The following is a 22175-nucleotide window of genomic DNA, read 5'->3' on the forward strand; positions in this document are numbered from 1 at the left end:
TGTCTGATGTGTGAAAAATAACTCAATTTATTTACATTTTTGTGCAGTAACAAACTATTAGAGATTAGATATTAGATATTTTTCTTTTTTTTTCTTTTTTTTGTGACTCTCTTTATTCATTCTAAATACGAAAACAAAATACACAACCAAATAAACATAAAACATTTTTTTTATCATGTAATAAGGGAAAATAAAAAAATGAATAGATAGATAAATAGATAAATGACATAAAAAGATAAAATAAATCAATCAAATCAAATCAATCAAAATAGAATGAACAAATAAATAGGTGGTAAAAAAAGAAAAGAAATAGGGGGTAATTAAATTAATGAAAATAATACATTAAAATTGGGGTACACAATAAGTACAGAGGCAAACAAAACAAGATCACTTTTCTTTGTACAAGTCATCATGTCTCGATCGTGTTCATTTTTAACTCTGCTGCAGCTCATTCTCAGAAATTTGTTTGTTTGCTAACAATTCTTTCTCCCCTCAGAGGTGCCTGACCGTCATGAACAGGGGCTTTGCTTTCGGCCTGGTCAACCACTACATGTGTCATTTCGGTCTCAAAGATCCCAAGGTACAGTAAGCCAGCAAACCACACCTGCACACCACAAGGTTTAAGGCAAGTGAAAGGCAAAAGTAGTAAATAGGCCTGTCGCAATAATTACGCTACTGACTTATTGTTATACGAGCTTGATGAAAGCAATATACGAAATAGGCCTAGAAGAATTCACCTTAAGTTTTATACAAACATCCACTTGGACTCAAGAATGACCTGATTAGAAATCGTGTGGTTGAAGGTCAAAGGTCAAGGTCACTGTGACCTTGCGTCCGTGTCCTTATCATGAACACAATATGCAAAGTAGGCCTTAAGGGAGGTTCCCTAAATTGGGCACAAATGTCCACATGGAGTCAAGTATGAACTGATTAGAATCTGGTGGTCAAAGCTCAAGGTCACTGTGACCTCATAAAATATGTTTTTTTTTTTGCCTGAACTCACAAATTTATGCCCTAAAAATTCACACAAATGTCTAATTGGATATAATGATGAGATTAGGATATTTTATATCCAAGAGGTCAGAAGTCAACTGTGCATACAACCTCGAGGCGGTAATTTTAGTTAAAAATATATCAGATTAAACGTTCTTTGCTGTTTCTAACTTTCATTATTATGCTAATATATTATTATTATATCATTTACAAAGTCCATTATAACAAATCACAGTTTGCCTCAGAGGGCCTTACATTATACGACATCCCTCTGTCCCTCACATCGACTAAAGAAAAACTCCCCCAAAAAACCCTACAAAGGGGAAAAAATGGTAGAAACCTCAGGAAGAGCGACTGAGGAGGGATTCCTCTTCCAGGACTGACAGACGCACAATAAATGTCGTAAAATCATCTCAAAATGAAAATGATATTATTTATCACAATTTTTTCTCAGAGAATATATCATCCAACAACTACACAGTAGTCTGTCAGTAGCACATTTGACTAACAAATGAAACCAACAGAGACGCCCTGTTTTTGAGGAGCCCTGTCAGCGGCGTCAAAGATTGTATTTGCTTAGTATGGAGGATTATTTGCACTGAGGCGGTTGATGGAGATTTGCATATGTTCATGCGGGTGCACACTCATGTCTGTATGTTTACCACAGGTGCTGACTGAAATGAAATTTGATTTCCTAATGACGGTGTGCAACCACGAACACTTCATCCCTCTTAACCTGCCCATGGCGTTTGGGCGCACCAAGCTGCAGCGCGTCCAGGGTGAGAGTCTGACAACATCCTCTGCCTCCCACTGAAATGCATTAAGCCTCCCACCACACATGTAATCACTGACTAGCCCTCACATGACCCCTCACTGATCCCCTCTATTAACCTGCCTGATTGTTTCACCCAAACAGGCGTCTAGCAGGTGGCAAGTCACACCCACCTGCTACTCCACCTGCTTAACAAGTTTTTACAGACTTGACACCACACGTTACACAACCACAAGTGAAAAGCAAAGTGGAAATGCTGCATGGATTGTTTACAGTTTCACCCCCAATTTCTTTATTTTTACTCCCCCCTTCTCTGTTTTTTTTGTGTTTTGCTTGTGGTCAGATTTTATTACGTATGCGACGGAGCTTTTTGGCCCTGTAGGTAGGTGACGCTCAATGCACCATCACGTACATCATGTTTGCCGCCGTATGCAAACCTCCTCACTCTGACCTGCACTAACTCGCCATCCTGTCAGCTCCCCCCCTTTTTTCCTCATAGGCAATTCACTCCCACTCACTCAATGCTAATGCTAGGCTAACAACCTGACACGCCCGAAGCTGTGTGTTGTAGAGGAGAGGAGCTTGGCTGTTTGTGGGAATCAGACGACCCTCTTTTCGTAGCGTTCAAGTGACTTCAGCAACATCTTTCACCAAGCTGTGGCTCTCTCTCTCTCTCTCTCTATCTCTCTCTCTCTCTCGCTCTCTCTTTCCTCTCTCAGTCTGCCTGTCTATCTCTGATATTAGAGAGGATAATTGCAGACAGGCACTCTGTTCCCACGCTGTATTGCCTGTTGATATTAACACAGCATTATTGTGAAACTGTACGCCATAGTTTGTGTTGACAGAGACAACTTCTCATTTCTAGTGGCACGTCTCTCCTGATTGCTGTTGATTTATTTCTCTTTTCTGAGCATAGAGAATGAACATAAACATAACATAATACATTTCATAACAAAGGCAATGAGTAATGAATTTTCGTCATTTCTCCCTTTGGTTTTGTGTGGGCACATTAATGTCTGACTGTTGTTTTGTTGAAATTCTGTTGCATATAAGTTTGCAGTGTTGCATTTTGAATGATTGGATGTTTGCCAGTGTATTACAGTACATTACAACTTACGTATCATTACTGATTACACCGCTTGTACTAAGTCATATACATGCCAGACTATGGAGATAGATTTGTCTCAATATTATTGAACAGATTGACAATCCATATGTTAATGAGTACTCTGTAATCATAAAACAACTTGCACAAAAAAGAAAAAGATTTGTAAACTCACAAAATGTAAAACGGATCTGCATCTACCAAAAATCCACAAACTAAAAATAGTCCGTGAATGTGTTAAATTGATTTATGAATAACTGAAAAGCATTTTTGTATGTCTTTTTAACAATTACAACTTAATAACAGTTATTGAATTAAATTGTATTGGTACGAATCCAGTTTTTTATTTGTGAATCTCAATTGTTAGTTTGTGGATTTACAGTTTACACACACTGAGTTTTGACTTTTTCTGTTTATGGATTTTTTGTGTATTTACAGATCTATTTTATACTAGCAAGTATTTTTGTAAGTTTACAAATATTTTTTTTTATTTATGGAATTCAGAGTTTCCGATGCATAAATTTGTGGCAGCCTGCCACAATTTAAACATCTGATGCTGCAAATAAGTTTCGTATTTTTGAAATGGACAGTTCATTTGGAGCGCCGTTGAAATATATCAATCGTGTGGTTAGTTATAGCATCACTCTCTTGGAGCACAGAGCGCACTCTGGGCACAGATGGAGCAGAACATTATGCCGCATTGAATGTGAAACTGAAACATTTACTCTGCTGGGTCTGCTGGGCCTCAAGTTAGCATTACCTCGCAGCAGCTGATGAGCGGATTGACAAAACGGTTATCTACCCTGCGAATCACAAGATACTGCTAAGGAAAAAAGGAACTCATGGAGAGCTCCACCTGCGCTGCTTTCGTGGACTCGCAAAAACCTCAGAATTTAAAGAGGGGGCACAGAATCATACAAAGGAGCACACATTTAAAAGAATTCTTTTTGAAAAAATAAGGTTTGCAGTCATCTATATTTAAAGATGACATGTTTGGATTATTGAGACAAATCTATAGCCATATAGGACCAACAGAGAAATTATTGGGATTAATTCTAAGTTTTTGGGGATCTTCTATGTAAGACATAGATGCAGTAAAAACACATTTCTTAAGACTTATTATCAGATTTGGTCAAACAGAGTGTCTTAATAAGCCATATTATATCAGCATCAGTTGAGCCCATGCTTTATATATTGATATCATTCCTGTCTGGCCAACCACAGAGCAGAGTCTGGAGTTCAGCCTCACAGAAGACTACTGCCGTAACCACTTTCTGGTGGGCCTGCTGCTGAGAGAGGTGGCCGAGGCCCTGCAGCAGGGGCCCGAGGTCAGACAGCTGGCAGTGAGCGTCCTCAAGAATCTGCTGATTAAACACGCCATGGACGACCGCTACACAACATTCAAGGTGAGGGAGGGCGATGATGGGAGGACAAAGAGACAAGCAGATACAATAGAAGAAGTCAGAAGAACAAAGTCATTGTTCAGAATAATTCTATTGGAGAATGGCACTAATGTCACTAGCAAACAGTAGACTTGGCATACCTTGCTTTGTCACCTATACAAAAAACTAACAAAACTTTTTGTATATTATTTAAAATTCACTTCAAATATTCACTAAAATTTAATTTTTAACAGAACAGGACATTCCCACACTTAGGACCTTAAAATAAAATAAAACAAGTAAGTAAGCAAATAAACAGAAAATGCATTTCACTTTAATTTATTATTTTTCTTTTTTCTTTATTTGGAATGCTTTATGTCATTTTTCATTATTTTAAAAACAAAAACAAAACATTTCTTGATATAGGGCCTCAAAAAAAAAAAAACAAAAAAAAACTCCCAGATGTTTCACTTTACTTTTTCCTTTTTCTTTTTTTTTTGGAACTTCTTATTTATTTATGTTTGAATTTTTAACAAAACAGAATATTTCCAGTCATAGTGCCTCATAAAATGAAATGAAATAAAAATGAAATTTCAGTTTATGTTTCTTTTAAAAAAACAGAACTAAGCATTCCTTAACATATGACATCATAAAATGAAATAAAATAAAGCAAAATAGAATCAAATAAAATAATCAAGCACACATTTCCCTATTCTTTTCTAAAGATTCTGTCTTGGTCAAAAATAAGTCTTAACACTTGTCTTTCCTGAAGCAACAGAAACTGCCCTGGAAATGACTGGAATTATGTTTGTATAATTAAAAACATTTGAGTGCTAAATATACGATTTAATGCTCATAGTGGTATACAGTATATCCATCTTTTATAAAAGCTGTCCCAAAAAATGTTATTACGAGCTCTTATTTGCCATCAAACTTGGTCTGATGTTAACTGTAAGTAAAAGTCCAAACATGCAAAACTGTCATCTGTTTGTCTGCTGCATACATTTCTTAGTTACGCAAATTAACTAAGGTCCTAGGTGAAGCCAATGATGTTTGACAAATACACACAGCATGTCTCCTTACAGTGCAATCTGTGGGGATCTGAACCTCACTGTCTGCATGTGAAAAGTTAATGTTTAATGTGACGCAAGTTTGAGGTCACCCTCTGCACCTCCGATAAACTGCAGTTAAACGGCGCTTTCACTCCAAACAAGACATCAATGTCAGTTATGCAAACAAGCCAGTGTTTAGAGTGCAGGAACCTTAGACAGCAGCTTTTTGAGCTCTGTGTTTAACTGTGTTTATCTTGAATCTACAGTCTTCTCTAATTACAGCGGTAGACATTCCGTCTGCCTCTCTAACAGCATTTAACGTCACTCATCGTTCATGTACGGCCGTTTGACAATGCATTTGTTAATAAAAAAAGCTCATCTAATGGTGTTTGATGTTGCAGAACCAGCAGGCCAGGATCTGTCTGCTCTACCTGCCACTGTTTGAGCTGCTCTACCAGAACTTGAAGCAGCTGTCTGCGCAGCCACACACCTCCAGCCCCGGGCTCGGCCTCAATGTGAGTCCCCTCAGAACCAAACAGCGCGGTTACAGAATGCTCTGTTACTGTTTTCTAAAGCAAACTTTCGACACTGACGTCTGCTACTGAATGCAGTGTTTTTAGTAAGAAAACTGTTTACGATAAAGATTGAAACTCAAACCATCTCAAGTTCAAGTGAAAAGGAGGCTTGATTAATCTGCACTAAACCTGTAGTTTTCTTTTTTAGACTATTGTTTTTTTTTATGCCTTTATTTTGATAGGGTAGGGTAGCTTAAGATTGAAGAGGGTAGGGAGAGGAAATGACATGCAGCGCAGGGCTGTAGGTTGGAGTCCAACCTGCTGTCACTGCAGGAAGGAAACACATGTACTACAAAGGTGCCCGCTCTACCAGGTGAGCTACTGGGCGCCACAACTTTGTAGATTTCTGTTGGACGTCCTTTGACAGGATTCACAGTCACAGTTTCTCGAGCCTCCTTTACAATGCCTGTTGAAGGCGGGAATAGAGAACCCCATTGATGAGTCCTAAAACCCGGAAAAAAGAACAAGTTTCAGCACCTCCGGTTCCCTCGTCTCAAAGTTTATGGAGTTTTTTTAAAGGGTTTTTGGTTGGAAGCCTGAAATAAAGTCTGAGGTTAACGTAAGCTGAAGACACTTACACGTTTTGTTTTATGATATAAAATATGTCAGTAAATACCCCTCTGTGAACTTTTAAACTTGAATGTGATTTAAAAAAGGTGGTTGCTAAAAAGTGGCTAAATGAGACTACGGAACGTCATCACGCTAAACCGTGCTGAATACGCTTTTACAGCCTCATAGCAGTAGTGAAGTGACCACAGTGTAGTAGCCTAACATTAGCTTTTTAGGCCATACCGCGTTACACGTTATATTTTTATATATGTATATATATTTTGAAATCTGTAAACCACTGTTAAACTACCAAAATACAAAATTATGACATGAACTACAGTTACAAATAAAGTAGCTACTGCCATAAAGTCACATAAACTGCTGTTTAAGTTTAATAAAATGCTGTTATAACGTTGAATAAAGTATATAAGTATATAAGTTAAATCAAGTATTTTTCTATAATTATGTCAAAGCGCAAAGCATTGTCAGATCATGTAAACAAAGTAAAGGACATAGCGTGATATGAGATGATAGACGTTTTTTAATCGTCAGATGATATATTTGGTCATATCGCACAGCCCTATTTGCGCAATTAGTACAGGAGCACCGAGAGGCTATTTGTCTGGCAGTGCAGTTAGGGGTGCATTGAACCCTCTGAAAATGACACAGCTTACTTTTTGTCCAAGTTTAGCAGTCGCAAAAGCAGCACAACTGTTACAAGGATTTTCTCCTGACTACCCCAAACAGCTCTTAAAAAACTGGAGAGTGAAGCCCTTTCACATCTAAATACAGTGTGAGATTTGGGTTAGGGGTTAGATTTTGCAAAGACTGGGGATCTTGCAGGGCCACTATTTGCGAGACTACAACTAGATTCTTTTTTAGATTATTTCCATCTTACTCCTGTTGGAAAATATTACACCAAACTCCCTTTAAGAAATATGACATATTAACAATTTCTTAACAATTTCCTAAAACACATACCTCTAGAAACATAAGACAAAAGGCGTCATATGTTGACACTATTCTCGCCATTCTGGCATTAATATAATCTATAAAGATAAACTGTATTTGTGTACAAACTTTTATGTTTTGGATGTTGTTGCCCCAACTCCCAACCAGCCTCCATTGTTTAGCTGTGTTATTTTAGTGTGAGGAGGCTGTGAAAAACGGACTTATTTTTATCATAAAGTCTGAGCATGCCTCGAGTTCACATGACGCAAGTGTTCTGTACCTAACAGTTTATATTTTAGTAGTAAACCATATTTCCTGTCTTCCATCCCGTTGTCGTCCAGGGCTCCAGAGACGACCTGATATCAACCGTCTCCACAGACAGCAGGAGGATCAGCACCGCAATCGACAGAGACCACGGTGAGCTTAGAATATGTGGCATCTGGTCGCTTCCTGTTTATACATCATCCATTACCATCACCACAGAGGAAACATTTATATTACACACATCTCCGTCCATTAGCAGCACTCAACGACAACAACAACAACAACAACAACAACTACAATGTGCCGCAAACTCACAGCACTCTGTATAGTGTTGCTGATTTATTTGTTGGGATTGGATGCTGCATACATCATAGCACTTTACTTGAGGTTTGCTTTTAGTTGTATACCATTCTTTAGTGATGTCAGGAGGAAAGTATGTGGATGTTACAGCAACCACTGACAACAATCAATGCAAAAGATAACACAAGTTCAAGTAACAATAAACTGAATCAATATATATCTTTTTTAAATTTCAGATGTTCACCATGAGCTTCCTCTGATTAATTTGTTGAGATTGTGATACTCAAAATAATGTTTTTTTACATAGCACTTTAGAAAACAAGTTTGCAAAGTGCTTCACAGACATAAACACAGAAAGTACAAATCGCAGTTAAAAGAATATATCCAACTTTTTGTCTTGCAAACTTGCAACATTAATCTCAGAGTTTTTTTCTCTGATTATTTCCCCTGCGATGTTGTATTTTTTTAATCCACAGTGGTCCTAACATGCCTCTATAGAGTAAGAATAAACAATGGTTAAAATGAGTGCAGCTAAAGATATTCTGACCTTCACTCTCTAGAATGACTCCTCGAAACGCACGTCCAAAAATGCAGCTCAAATGCTTCTTGTCCCTGGTGACATTGTGAGGGTTGTTTTTAAAATATACAAAAGCAACTAAAGACTCTCTACCACGGGGTTCACAAGCTCTGTATTGTTTCCTGTGTGACGTAAAATGAGCCTGCAGTAACTGGTGGAGTTCCCCCTTATGTCAGGGTTATTCCCTTCCAGGGAGAGATAGTCAAAACAATAAAAGAGCTCGGTACACCTGTTCTTCTGTGGGTACAAATTTGCCTTTTGGGGGACAGTTTATCTAAGATCTCAGAACCAGCATTTGCTCTTGCCCTCACAGGTTTTAGCACAGCAGTTACAGTTATCCTCCGCTACTGGAAAAGTCATGTCAGACCTGAACATAGAGAGTGGATTCAGTTAATGACAGAGAATGCATCATTTGAGTTGATGATAGCCAACATGCATAACCACAGAAAATCATATTTGCTTGTCTAGAATTAGTTTTTGTCTTTTATAAAAGGATTAAACACGTCATGGGAGCCATACACTTTACTGAACTTTTCATAAACTTTTCTGCTTTTTGCATGTACATCTCATGTCAGACTAATATTATGAATAGTTCTTTCTCAATTAATTACAGCTGTAACATACAGATGGAGGAAGTGGGTTTTTGTTTCTTTGACTTTTGCTGTGCCGTTGGGACTTCTCTTTGTTTGAGAGGCTTGATTTAGAGAATGGGTCAGCTCATGAATCCTACAAGGATTTATGCTGTGCTGATGGACTTTTGATTCATATGTGTTATGAACATTGCAGTGATGATGTTGTGTTTTTGTTAAGTCTGTCAGTTTTTTTGTGGATCTTTTTTTTGGACTCCCATCCTTTTGTTTTGATGCTCTTTAAAATGGAAAATTAACAATGTAGGGGTTATTCAGATGTGTTTATCTGCCAGATATCACATATCATTGGAAGACAAATATACAGCACAGTGCATCTGCTAACTATATTTGCATCCAATATCAACCTAAATCCATCTTTTGCTAGAGTATGTCCCCTAAATTTTCAAATGTCAAAAGTGAGCATGCAGACTGTAGTCATGACTTAACTGTGGCGCTTTCAGTTGGTGTTAACAACACTGCACTGTGCTGTGTTCAGGTCTGCCAGCTCAGAACGGCCATGTTGTGAGGAGAGAGGACTCCAGATGCTCTCTGTTTATGGACCCAGGGACACCAGACAGCACCGAGGTGAGAACATTTCACAGCAGCTGACCCTTTGCTGCTAACACAGCGTGATGCGTCTGCGCTATCAATCCTCCATTTGTAAAAGTCTTTTGAGCAAAAAGGCTCATGCCACGTACGCACACCACTTTGAATCGAAATCTGGCGACTCTACAGCTAATTTCCTCAAAACAAACAGTCATAAAAAGAATCTTTCAAAAAACATCTCTTTATTGCTTTTGAACAGGGTCACATTATCTTCTCAGTGGGGTGTGTGCTGTGTCTGAACACATGGCCAACATAACAAGCCCTCCACGCTTCCTGCTATTCAACTGTGGAACATTAAATAAGATTGGATTGGAAGCAAACTTACATTGCATTGATCTTTTTTTAAACACACACCAAAGACTTGATTTAATGCTAAAGTCCTTTTGATCTGAACACCACATGTTACATACTGAGGGACGCATGTTGGTATTGTTTACACAGGGGGAAAAAACCACAGGATTCATGTGATCACAGGCTTATTGATATTCTCTGGTCCAGTTCCATAGCTGAGTGTGCATCCGCCATCTGGTCATGCACCCAGATGTTGAATATATACAGACCAGAGAGGACTATTTATCATCCGTGTAAAAACACATACTTGAGGTTCTTTTTAAGCATCTTTGGGTCATGGCAGCTGGTAATTTAAAACACAACAGCTACATTGTGGGAACTCGAGCTAAAGTGTCTCCATTGCAGTGTATGTCCCTGAATTGGGAATACTGGACTCCGGAATTGATGTAGTCATTCTTCGTCTTCTGCTGTTTTTTTTTTTTTATGTTGCCTCCATTTGATGTTTGAATAATCCAAATTATGACTTTTCCAGTTTCTCATGAACGGCCTCTCATGTCGGAAAAACAAGTGAGAGATAACTTGATAACAAGAGTTCTTGTTTAAACACTGTTAGCATTGCAGAAAATTGCCTTAATTTCTTTTAAAAACATAGCTATAAGGCAATTAGCAATTTATGAAGAAATGACTCAAAACATACAGAGAAATTATTTTAAAAAATAGGAAATTATCTGAAGAGTTGCAAAAAAGAAAAAAAAAGTTTAAAACAAATAAACAAACAAGGAAATGGACTGGAAAAAAAGGAGCTTTAAATGTATTATCATTTTTTGTAACATATGAAATGTTCTAGCTTTTTAAAAAACAGATTTTTCTAAGAAATCAAAGCATTTTGCTCCGGGTACAAAGATTAAAATATATGTGAAAAGGGTCTGAATGCAGCACATTGTGTGTGAATCATCTACGTTTTACACTTTGTAGCTTCTTTGCAGCATCATCCATATGTGGAGCACCGTCAGCTGTCATGGCTACATACGAGTGTGGACAGACATGGATGCAAACTGTAACTTGACTGGTTAGTGGAGGTACACAACCTTAAGGCAGTAATTCTAGTTAGAAAGTGAAATGATGCATATGTGACCTTTTTTTAAAGATGTACCTCTTCAGTAGGAACTTAGGGCTGTAGTGCCACAGACAGGTTTGGAATGTCAGAGTAATGAGAGACAAAATAACTTATTGTCTAAACAAAAGACCCCAAATGGGTATCAAACACAGCAGGCACGTTAACCTGGAGCCTACTAATCTGATTAGAATAGGTTTAAAAGCCCAAACAGATTAAACATAGTCCATATAAACACCTTAGTCAGCTTAAACAGGCCCTAAATTGATTCAGAGTTCAATCTGTTGTAGAGGAGTAGTTTAAACATTAAAACCAATAAACCAATTTAAATTTTTTATCATGTAAACGATGAAGCAGATTGATCTCTGGCTGCATTCGTTCTGCGCATATTCCGTCATCACGTAAGACCAAAAAGGATATCTTGTGCTCGCCTGCTTCTCCTCTTCATTGCCTGTATAAAATGTATAAAATAATGCCAGAAATGTTTAAATACACGTAAGTGTGCTATGTCTCCATCGTTCTATGTAAGCTCTGTCTCAAATGTAGAGTTGTTGACTAGAAAATCTTGCCAAATACAAAAAACAAATTCTGGTTTGGCTGGCTCTTCTTTTCTCCACCCTATGACTTTGAATGTCTCATTATTGAGTACGTATTTTGTGTGTGTTGTTGCAGCTGCAGAGACGTGGCTCCACCATGAGCACCAGCAGCACCATGCCTCCCATCGGCAGACTGGGACCGTATGAGATCAAAGGCCTCCTGCTCTGCTTCCTGCACATCGTCAAGACCCTGTCAGAGGGTCAGTGATGATCTATAACCATGCTGCACAGACAGGCCTTAATTCATTATACACAGGAAATTAAATAACCGTCCCTCTTGATATTTTGGGATAGAGTTCTTGCAGAAACTTGGCTTGGCAGCTAAAGAAAAACTGAGGTGACTGATTGTCAGCCAAGCATGTCTCGTCTAGGATGTTTAGTTGACTTAGCTGCACATCTCCTCTAAAGTCAACAGGAACTATTTATTCAAACTTGACTACACCTTGATTAATGTTGCCTAAAAAAAGAAAACATGCATCAAAGAGTTTCTTTTTGTCTACAGACACTCTAATGGCCTACTGGAACAAAGTGGGCCCCCAAGACATCATGAACTTCCTCAGCTTACTCGAGTGAGTAGTGGACAAGAATTTACCCCATAATGGTTTGCTGTAATGCAGTAAAGCCATGCGTTATGTCATGTCTAATAATGTTAAAGCTATAGTTGATAACTTTTAAAAATATATATGTTTGAATCATATTTGCTGTAACTGTCACTTTATCCTGACAGTAGTACACAAGACAGATGGTATATTAAAAAAAAATCATGTTTATCCTCCTAGGGCTTCTAATGGCATTTGCAAGAATCCACCGGGACTGAACAAAAGCAAACAATCAGAGCCAAGAAGTCTTAAACGCAGCTGCATAGCCTATTTCTCGCCTCAGATGTTTTCAGAAATATATTTTAGTATACTGTTTAGCTGTTAAATGAGAAAGAGGAGGAGGAACATGATTTGTTTCACAGGTTATCTGTCTCATGCACTACTCTCTGGACTAGGATAGCGAGGTATATTGTGATACGAAAGTTGACGATTTCATACCGTGTACATTTACTTATTTTTGATACTTGAAAAAAAAAAAAAACAGGATGGAGAATCTCACCTTTATTTTAATTATTATCAAAAGGGAGACTTTTTACACATACGTCCATTGGAAAAAAAAATCATGTCTTAGTTATAGTGACACAACATTTGTTCAGAAAAAAACAAGGATTCTGTTTTCATCCTTTTAAAGGTCCTCGTAACAGATAGTAATAATAATTCTGTAATAATGTGATCCTGTGAAACCGCAATGTTTTCTATCGTACCATGAAAATCTCATCCAACCCTCGTCTGGACGTAGTAAGAGTTATATATGACAAAAAGTAATTTTTATAAGAGCTACTAAATATTGCTTAAAAGTTGACAGACTTATGTTGCAGTTGTGCTGCACTCTTTCCATGCCAAAAATCTTTTATTTTTCATTTGACAAGTGTTTTATGCAAGTGACACAACACTGAGTGCAAAAGGGGACTTTGAAAATGGAGAATACACTCAGATATTTGAAACTATGTCAGTAAGATCAACTTCTTATTTTTGCTTCGCTGTTGTAGAGTAGAGACAACTGTGTGATGATGAAGAGATGCAGCATATTAAAAGCATTTAGCAACCACACACAGTGGTCTTTGTGTTGACAGAGAAGCGGCTAATATTTCTCAGATGCTGCAGTGTTGCCTTATTGCTCACTTACCAAAACCAAATCAAAGACTGAAAAGTTACTGAAAAAATACCGGGACTGAAAAATAAAACTAAATTGAGCAGGATGTCCATAAACACTTTCTCTTCTCTTGCTAATATCAATATTATATTTTCACTCTCCATGCAGGATCTGTGTGGTTCAGCTGCGATACATTGGAAAGAGGAGCATTGGCCGGTAAGGCTGAAAACCCCAAGCTCTGTAATTTTACCTGGAAAGTGTGCCTGAAACTTGAAACACAGCTGTATTTAGTGTAGTTTAGAGGAAGCAAAATTCTGAGTTGTCAGATTAATGGAAGTGTTTATGTGGTTTGGTTAATCTTTGCATCACCCGCTGTCTCTGATGTGAAGCCTGTATCTTGTTTCTTTACTTTTTGTTAAACTTGAGGCAGGCAACTTTTCAAGATAAGTTGATATGCTTAAGCAAAAAAAAGGTCCTATTGCCACTTTAATATAATAGGTTAGAGATCTTCAACTGAGTTAGAAAGTTTCTGCAGCTGATACATTTCCTTTCTGTGTCTTCCTGTCTTCTCTCCATGTCTTTCAAAAAAATAAAAACACTCACTCTGTGGATGTATTATTCATACAGGAGTCAGGAGATGTGTGCGTCCAAGTTGTTCTCATCAGACAGGAAGTCTCAGACGATGCCGGCTATGCGCTGCAACCGAGCCAGCCTCATGCAGACTAAGATACACCAGTTCAGCACCATGGAAGCCTCCCTCACTCTCAATATAGGTAACCTAACACACAAGTCAATATGAAAAACTTAAGGTTATTTTTATCTCAAGGACTACTATACCCTAATGATGGTTGCAACAACTGTGGTCAGAGGCATTATGTGTCTAGGTTGTCTGTCTGCCCATCCATCCATTCTGGTGAATGCGATATCTTAAAGGAATTTCTCCAAATTTGGCACAAACGTCCACTTGGACACAAGGATGAACTGATCTTTGGTTGGTGATTTTGGTGGTCAAAGGTCACTGTAACCTTTTGTCCAAGTCATTTTTAGTGAACATGATAACTTGAGAACACCTTGAAGGAATTTCTTCCAATTTTGGCACAAACGTCCACTCAGACTCATGAATGAAATGATAGATTTTCGTGGTCAAAGGTCACTTTAACCTTGCATCCTAGTCATTCTGGTGAACATGATATCTCAAGAACACCTCAAAGGAATTTCTTCAGGTTTTGCACAAACGTCCGCTTGGACTCAGTGATGAGCTGTTTCAAAGTGAACCGTAGTTTTCCTATTGCAAAAAACACTCTGGATTGCATTCACCAAAAGTATGAAAGTGTACTGGAAAATTGGAACGTGCAGTGGTGTGTGATTCGGGTTGTGACTGACAGCAATATGATCAAAGCATTTAACCTCCTCCCTGGCACTGAGGAAGCGGATTATGACGTGACCGCACTGCATGCAGCAGCTGCTGCACTGTACATGAGGAAGAGGAGGATGAGGGACTACCTGTGCTCTCACAAGTCAAACAAGCTAAAATTAAAATACAAGGCAAATGTTGTTTTTTTTGTTTGTTTTTTTTTTTGCTGAGCGATTTGAGTGGAGCGGGGTGAAATCTGAATGAAGGGTTGAGCAATAATTAGTGGAGCGGCCTGCATTTCCTCTGAGCTGGCGTAACTTATCGCTTCGTACGCAAGTAGTGTGAATTCTCATTGCTCCACTCCAATCACATGCTCTGGTGAGTATAGAATTTCAAAAAATTACTCAATCAGTCAGACAAAGCTTTACCAAAATGCATACAGACAAACTTATATTGCACAGTGATATTATCACCTTCATTGCTGAGCAGAAGCTTCAAAACCACGTTTTCCACAGTAAGCAGCTGTTATACTTTAGCCTGGACCAAAAAAAAAAATCTCAGTACTGGAAGAAAGTCTTGTTTAAACATCAAGCAAAGTTGCACTTTGCAGTTGGACTTGGAGAGCCCAAGTGAGGAAACAGCCACACGAGTTGTTGATGCAAAGTTAATCTCATAGTCATCATAACCATGCTGGATCTTAACTGAGGGCAGGAGAAAATCAAGCACAAACTGTTTTATAGCCAGAACAAACAAACCTAAACCAAGGTATAATACCATGCTTTACCTGAATGGAGACTAACCAATAGGCAGCTCTTGAAAATAACACTTGTAGTAAGACTCACCTCAACGGTGAGTCTTAAGCCTCCAGCTTTCATAGATGTATTCTCCATCTGTTATTAGTTGCTGACTGTGTCAGCTCAAAGGCTTCTGTGAGCTTAATAGATATCTGAGCATATTAAGATTAAAGCAACAATGCTTATAATACACACTGAAACTTGATGAGAAATGCGTTGTTTGTTTCAGAGATAAATGGTACGATTATCTACATATCGACTTATTCTGACGCCGCCAAAATCATCCATGTGTACCCTATAGATTACAGTATCATATGCTTTTTTCCTTGCTGGATCCAGCAAATTACTGATGTACCGTATAAGCAACATGCTTCATGCTAATACTGGCAAACTTGAAAGAAAATTTAATCATGCAAGACATTTCTTAGTAACATTTTCTCCCCTGTAAAGGGTCTGTATGTGGCATTCAAAGCATAAATATAGTAGCAAACCACTTGGTGCTTGGTAAAGACATAGATGAGTAATGGTGTTCTGAGTAGAGAATGCAAAATTGTAACCTGAGCTTCTCTAGTGGGAAGCAGGTCCTGCTGTGTGTGCGTGTGAGTGCTTGTGTGAGTGCTTGTGTGCATGCGTGCTAGTGCTTGTGTGCATATATCTTACTGATTAGCTTATTGCGGCTGCTTTGCTCTGATGATGTTGGGATGGCGTCATCGCAGGAGCATAGCACAATACCCATTATGTGAATAATAATTAATTAATATATAATTAATTAATATAATTTCCACATGCAATTGGTGTAAATTATTGTAAATATATTTTTTAACTCCTAAGGTTTGTGTCTTGTTTGTACTATTTATATTGTTCTTTTTGCTTTATTGATCATGTACATATCTTGCTTTGGTATCCCTTTTCTGCTGTAATAGTGCACATTTTTTTGCTAGTATATTTAACCAGTTATTGTGCTATTATCTATGTGATCAAATTCAGTACACAATGAATAATTTGCCTGATCTGTGTGTGTGTTGTAGGGACGGGGCCATCAGAGGCAGAAGTCCACCATCAGGCTCTGCTGGAGGGCAACATCTCCACTGAGGTCTGCCTGAGCGTGCTGGACATCCTCTCGATTTTCACTCAGTGTTTTAAGGTCAGTGCAGACACACACACACACACACACACACACACACACACACACACACACACGTATAACTACACTTTTCTTCTTCAATTCCACGTCATTGGCTTGAAGATATAATGACATTTGAGTCAAGAAAAGTGTTTTTCATGTATCAGTTTGTTTGTGTGTGTGTATACTTGTATTACTTGTGTTTTGGTGACAGAGTCAGTGTTTTGGTTTAGTTTGGGACATATAGTACCTCTTGTTAATCATTTAAGTCAATGCAGTGTCGTCCTGTGTGTGTATCAGACCCAGCTGCTGGACAGCGACGGTCACAACCCTCTTATGAAGAAAGTATTTGACGTCTACCTGACCTTCCTAAAAGTGGGCCAGTCAGAAGCCGCCCTCAGGCATGTGTTCGCCGCTCTCAGGGCTTTTATTAACAAGGTACGTCAACACACGCACACATACATATCGTATGAATAAGATAGTGACCGACAGTTAAATACTGGCATGTTGTTGTTTTTTTATTTTTTTATTTTTGTGGACTTGGCCTGGAAGATTTTCCACCACTAGTAAACAAACTGAAGCGTATGTCATCACTCGTGCAGCCTACGTGTCATTGCTGCAGTCTGTTCTCATTTTATTTTTAACATCCTAAACAGTTTGCAAGGACACAATGTAATTTATCACTGCTAAACAGGAGAGGAAGCATTCGAATAAATATTTCTTGCTTCCTGTGTTTGTCAGTGTTGCTGGAGCCTTCTCCCACATTCACATGGTGCCTTAATACTCTTACTATCATATGTATTTTTAGATTTTTTATTTAGGGAGTAAGCAAGCTCGAACGTGACTCAATCTCAAACTCTTGAGGCATCACGCAGTTTCCCATGTAAGGGGGACTGCTCATTTCCTGAGCAGCATCCTCAGATAACATCGGCAGTATCAGTGCCAGCTGCCTGCGTGATGAATCAGAGGAGAGCAGCAGGAGAGACTCTGTTCTGGCATGTTAGTATCTGAATATGAGTGGGAAAGCGGTTGAGTCACTGATAGTAAATGTCTCTCTGGAATTATGAGTATGACCTTTGGCAAAGCTGAAGCAATAACAGACAGGATGTCAAAAATGAGAGAGAAATGTCTCTTGAGTTCATTAAATGAAAACATCTACAGAAAAATCTGCATTTTGATTCCAAGGCGCACACTGTCATTGAAATAATCATAGGACAGTAAAAGCAGAAGAAAAAATGAAATATTTAATGGACATACACCCAATCACAGTTCAACTTTAAATTATGTCACACTAAAAAAAAAGGAGCTTGAGATGAAGAAAGAATTATTTTATCCGCTCTCATTGACCCTTGAAACCTGGAGCGACATCACCTCTCTTGTGCTGCTTTCTGATGCCTTTCACAAATATTTAAACCTTTGCACCCTGAGAAAATTGTGATTTTCTTTTTTTTAAAAAACAAAGAAATTGCACGACATTATTAGATTTAGAAAATTTGTTTTAAAAAGCTACACTTTAAAACAAATACTTCTCAGAGTCATTTACTTGTTTGCTTTCTGTTTTACATTATTTTTCTTGTCATTTACTAATTTTTTTGCTGATTTTTGGGTCATTTTTCCAAGCTGACACATTCATTAAAATTGTTACACAGGACAGTAAAAGCAGAAGCAAAAATCAAATATTTGGACAATAAACATTCAGACTTTAAACCCCTAACTTTAAATTACGTTCCACCAAATTTTAAAAGGAGCTTTAAATGAAAAAAGATTTATTAAAAGTCAGTTTAGGTTTTACTCTTAATCGAGATTCAATTTGATTTTGTCGCACCAAAATTTTAAACTCCACTTTAAAATTGGATCCACACAGACATATATTGTAACTGGGCACACCGCTCCTGTTCCTTTCTAATGTCTTACTGTTTTCCTGCTGCCCTCATAAAGTATTTTTCTAATCCCATCCCTGCTGTTTAACACACTAACGCTTTGTCCCGGCAGTTCCCGTCAGTGCTGTTTAAGGGCCGCGTGACTCTGTGCGAGGCTCTGTGCTGCGAGGTGCTCAAATGCTGCGTCTCCAAGCTGGCATGCCTGCGGGCCGAGGTGTCTGCGCTGCTCTACCTGCTGATGAGGAACAACTACGAGTACACCAAGAGAAAGACCTTCCTGCGCACGCACCTGCAGGTAAAGCGGAGTGAGTGATGAAGAGGAGGAGAGAGCAGAGCAAACATGTCGTCCCTTTAAAGGCCTGGCCTCTGTTCATACATGCTCATGTTAACTACATACAACTACATACATGTTAACTCTCTCGATGGTTTGTAATGAGGTCTTTCATGATCTCAGTTCACTCTGATACTGACCTTAAACATTGTGTCCACACACACTCCTCCGAGTACTTGAGATGCTTTCAGAAGGCAGGTGGAGAATGTTAATAGGGTTTAGTTTAAACACACACTTCCTGCTGCGTTTTTGGCTCTACTTCCATTACAGTAGCAGCTCTCCATCAGCGCTCGCTGCACTCCCTCAGTACACTTTTCATCTTCTTCTCATCCACTCTCCTTCTTTCTCACTCGGTCGTCTCTCCTCCAAACATCTTCACACTTTGCTCCTTTTCTTCTGTCCAGATCATCATCGCAGTGAGCCAGCTCATCTCCGACGTGGCGCTGACGGGCAGTTCTCGCTTCCAGGAGTCCCTCTCCATCATCAACAACTTTGCAAACAGTGACAAGGCCATGAAGGTAAAGCAGGAATCAACAAGACTCTAGAGGGAAAACCAGAGAGTCTTAGCAATCACAGCTTCAATATGATTTAACCCTTTATCACCTAGACCCACATCAGTTTTCTTGTGCGGGGTTCAGACGCCTTTCACTAGCATTTAGACCTCTGAAACCTGAGAAAAGTGGTTTGATTTCTTTAGCCAACATGGGGAAAAAACATAATGAGTAACTTGGAAGGAAATGTCCTGCAAATTGCAAAAAAAATAGTAAAAGGTAAAATGACTAAAAAAATAGCTTGAAGGATTACTCACTCAGAATGATTGTTACCAGCAAAAAGTTGGCTTAAGAAAGTATATACAGTAGAATTCTTCATATGCTGCTTGCCCCACACAACACATTATTACCACATTAATGTTTACAATAAAAGTCCCTGTACTCATTTTTGACAATAAAAGTACTGTATAACACTGCTTTCAATTCATACCTTTTCACAAGTGTTTGAAATATGTTTGAGGGATTAAAAAAATTTGTTATTATGTTTTTATTTATTTATTTTTTTTGAAAATGCCAATTGTAATCGGCTTATAGGTCATCAGAAGTTTTAACTTTTTACTTATTTTTTGCAAAGTTTTTGGGACATTTCTTGTTAAGCTGCTCGTTGCCTTCTTCTCGTTTTCTCAGATTTCAAATTGTTAACCAAGAAAGCATAAAAAAAATCAAAAGGAAATTCTTAATTCAATACATTTCTGAACATGCAATCTGTCGAAGCCAAGAGAGGATTCAACCAAGAAGTGCAGAAAGCCCCTCTTTGATCCAGCTGTCTGTGTTTCTGTTTACTCTCTCTGCAGAGCAGCCGCTGGATCCCATTTGTTAAACATTCGTGATGTGAGATCAAATATGTAGTGAGGCGTTATGACTGATGTGGTTTGTTGAGACAAAACATGTCTGGTGGAGGTGATTAATTACAGATTCTACTTTAAAGCGCCATTTAGGTTTATCCATGTAAAGATTTGACTGATTTGGGATTTGGGGTTTTGAACAAATACAGTGGAAAGTTATGTAACATTGAATGCATCAAATGTGTTAGTTACTAAGTGTAGAAACAATGGAAGCATTGTGGATCACAATGTAAAACACAACACTACACACACACACACACACACACACACACACACACACACACACGTATGTATATATCAGTTACCTCTGTTCATGCTGGGAAGCTTCCATATCACTCATGTAACTGCAATCACTTTAACAGCATAGACTGTACAAAATAATGGACGTAGCCACAATGACATCACTTATTAGTTTGTGGACTTTTGAGGCCTCGAGTTTCGCCATCTTGGATTTTTGGACCATTTTGGGGCGAGAGGGTAAAGATAACCCTTACGCTAGCTGTTAACTTAGTCAGGACAGCTCATGTAAAGCTATGATTAGCTGTAATGATGCTGGTGCTAATTTTCACTACCAAAAAACTGTCTTAAAACCATTAAAATAAACCGTACTTACCGGAAAAATTTAAAATATTAGAGGGTCTTTTAGTACTATGAGTGCTGAACAACCAAACCGTTACAGTTAACTTTCATTAACTGAAAACAATCTGAAATAGCGACAGCTACGGCTAAACCCAAACTGTGTGAATCTGGGGTCATACTATGGTTACGTTAACTTACTAACGTTGTCACTATAGTTGCAACTTGTCAACTGATTGCTCCACCTGGGGTGGCAATGGCAGTGGCCATGTACTTAATTATGCATAACTTTAAGCCTTAATAACATTTAAACAAATGACTTGTATAAAAATTCACCCCTCGTACAGTTGTCTTGAACATAAAAATTAGCTTTAGAGACCAAAACTGTTTTTTGTTCCAGGCTGCAAACATGTTTATTTCTGCTGTAAAGTTGGGCATTTTAACATGGAGGTCTTAGTAACAATTGGTGTGTGTTGGTGTATGTGTGCGTGTGTGTGGGTGGTAAGGGTGGATGTTCGGGTGCCTTTGCGAATATGTGTGGGAATATCTACATGATTGTGTGTGTGTTGTTATTGCGTCTAGGTGGGGTGGGAGGGTCAGGCTGTCTGTATTTTTCTTGATTTTCATTGATGTTTTTCATTTCTGTTATTGTTTTTAATCTCTGTGAGGCACTTTGTGTTACTCTTTGTATGAAAAGTGCCATACAAATAAAGATTTGATTGAAGGTAATGGGCTCACTTTTTGAGCCAGCCTCTAGTGGCCATTAGAGAAACTGCAGTTTTTAGAATTTCTGCACCGGCCTCAGGTTTCAGCCTCGGAAGTTGCCTCTTGGATCAGCTCAAAAAACACGAGTGATGATTCTGGTCTCTTTACATTGTCACTTGAAGAATGTCACTTAGTAGTGTGAATGGAATTAACAGGATTACCTAAACCTGATAACCAAACCCTGGATTAGTTCAGCCAAATCTGAAGTTCAGTATTGTATTTTTATTCAATATTCAATCATGTTTTCACAAGTGCGTGTGTGTTGACTCCTCTCTGTATGATACAGTCCACGGGATTCCCCTCCGAAGTAAAGGGTCTGACCAAACGGATCCGCACTGTGCTGATGGCCACGGCCCAGATGCGGGAGCATGAGAAAGACCCGGAGATGTTGCTCGACCTCCAATACAGCCTGGCTAGGTCCTACGCCAGCACCCCTGAACTGAGACGGACCTGGCTGGACAGCATGGCCCGGGCGCACCTCAAGAACGGAGATCTCTCTGAGGTATGA

At 38.6% G+C, this 22175-nt stretch overlaps 1 protein-coding gene across 3 annotated transcripts in view; it reads left to right on the top strand.

The window, feature by feature from the left end:
* The window catches only part of dock11 (dedicator of cytokinesis 11), a 94374-nt gene that overhangs the window by 48393 nt on the left and 23806 nt on the right, over nt 1–22175 (top strand). For 2 of the 3 annotated variants that reach the window (XM_088073953.1, XM_042512383.2), the window contains exons 29-44: nt 497–580; nt 1661–1772; nt 2109–2147; nt 4095–4276; nt 5706–5819; nt 7721–7796; nt 9646–9734; nt 11833–11956; nt 12259–12325; nt 13617–13664; nt 14076–14221; nt 16625–16740; nt 17020–17157; nt 18712–18894; nt 19335–19448; nt 21954–22169. In XM_088073953.1, coding sequence (XP_087930079.1) covers nt 497–580; nt 1661–1772; nt 2109–2147; nt 4095–4276; nt 5706–5819; nt 7721–7796; nt 9646–9734; nt 11833–11956; nt 12259–12325; nt 13617–13664; nt 14076–14221; nt 16625–16740; nt 17020–17157; nt 18712–18894; nt 19335–19448; nt 21954–22169 — 1848 coding nt within the window. The remainder of the gene's footprint in view (nt 1–496; nt 581–1660; nt 1773–2108; nt 2148–4094; nt 4277–5705; nt 5820–7720; nt 7797–9645; nt 9735–11832; nt 11957–12258; nt 12326–13616; nt 13665–14075; nt 14222–16624; nt 16741–17019; nt 17158–18711; nt 18895–19334; nt 19449–21953; nt 22170–22175) is intronic. The other variant, XM_042512384.2, reaches the window with a different exon arrangement.

Source organism: Plectropomus leopardus, chromosome 23 (genome assembly GCF_026936395.1).
Source record: "Plectropomus leopardus strain MGB_pleo_1.0 chromosome 23, ASM2693639v1, whole genome shotgun sequence".
NCBI classification, from domain to species: Eukaryota; Metazoa; Chordata; class Actinopteri; order Perciformes; family Serranidae; genus Plectropomus; species Plectropomus leopardus.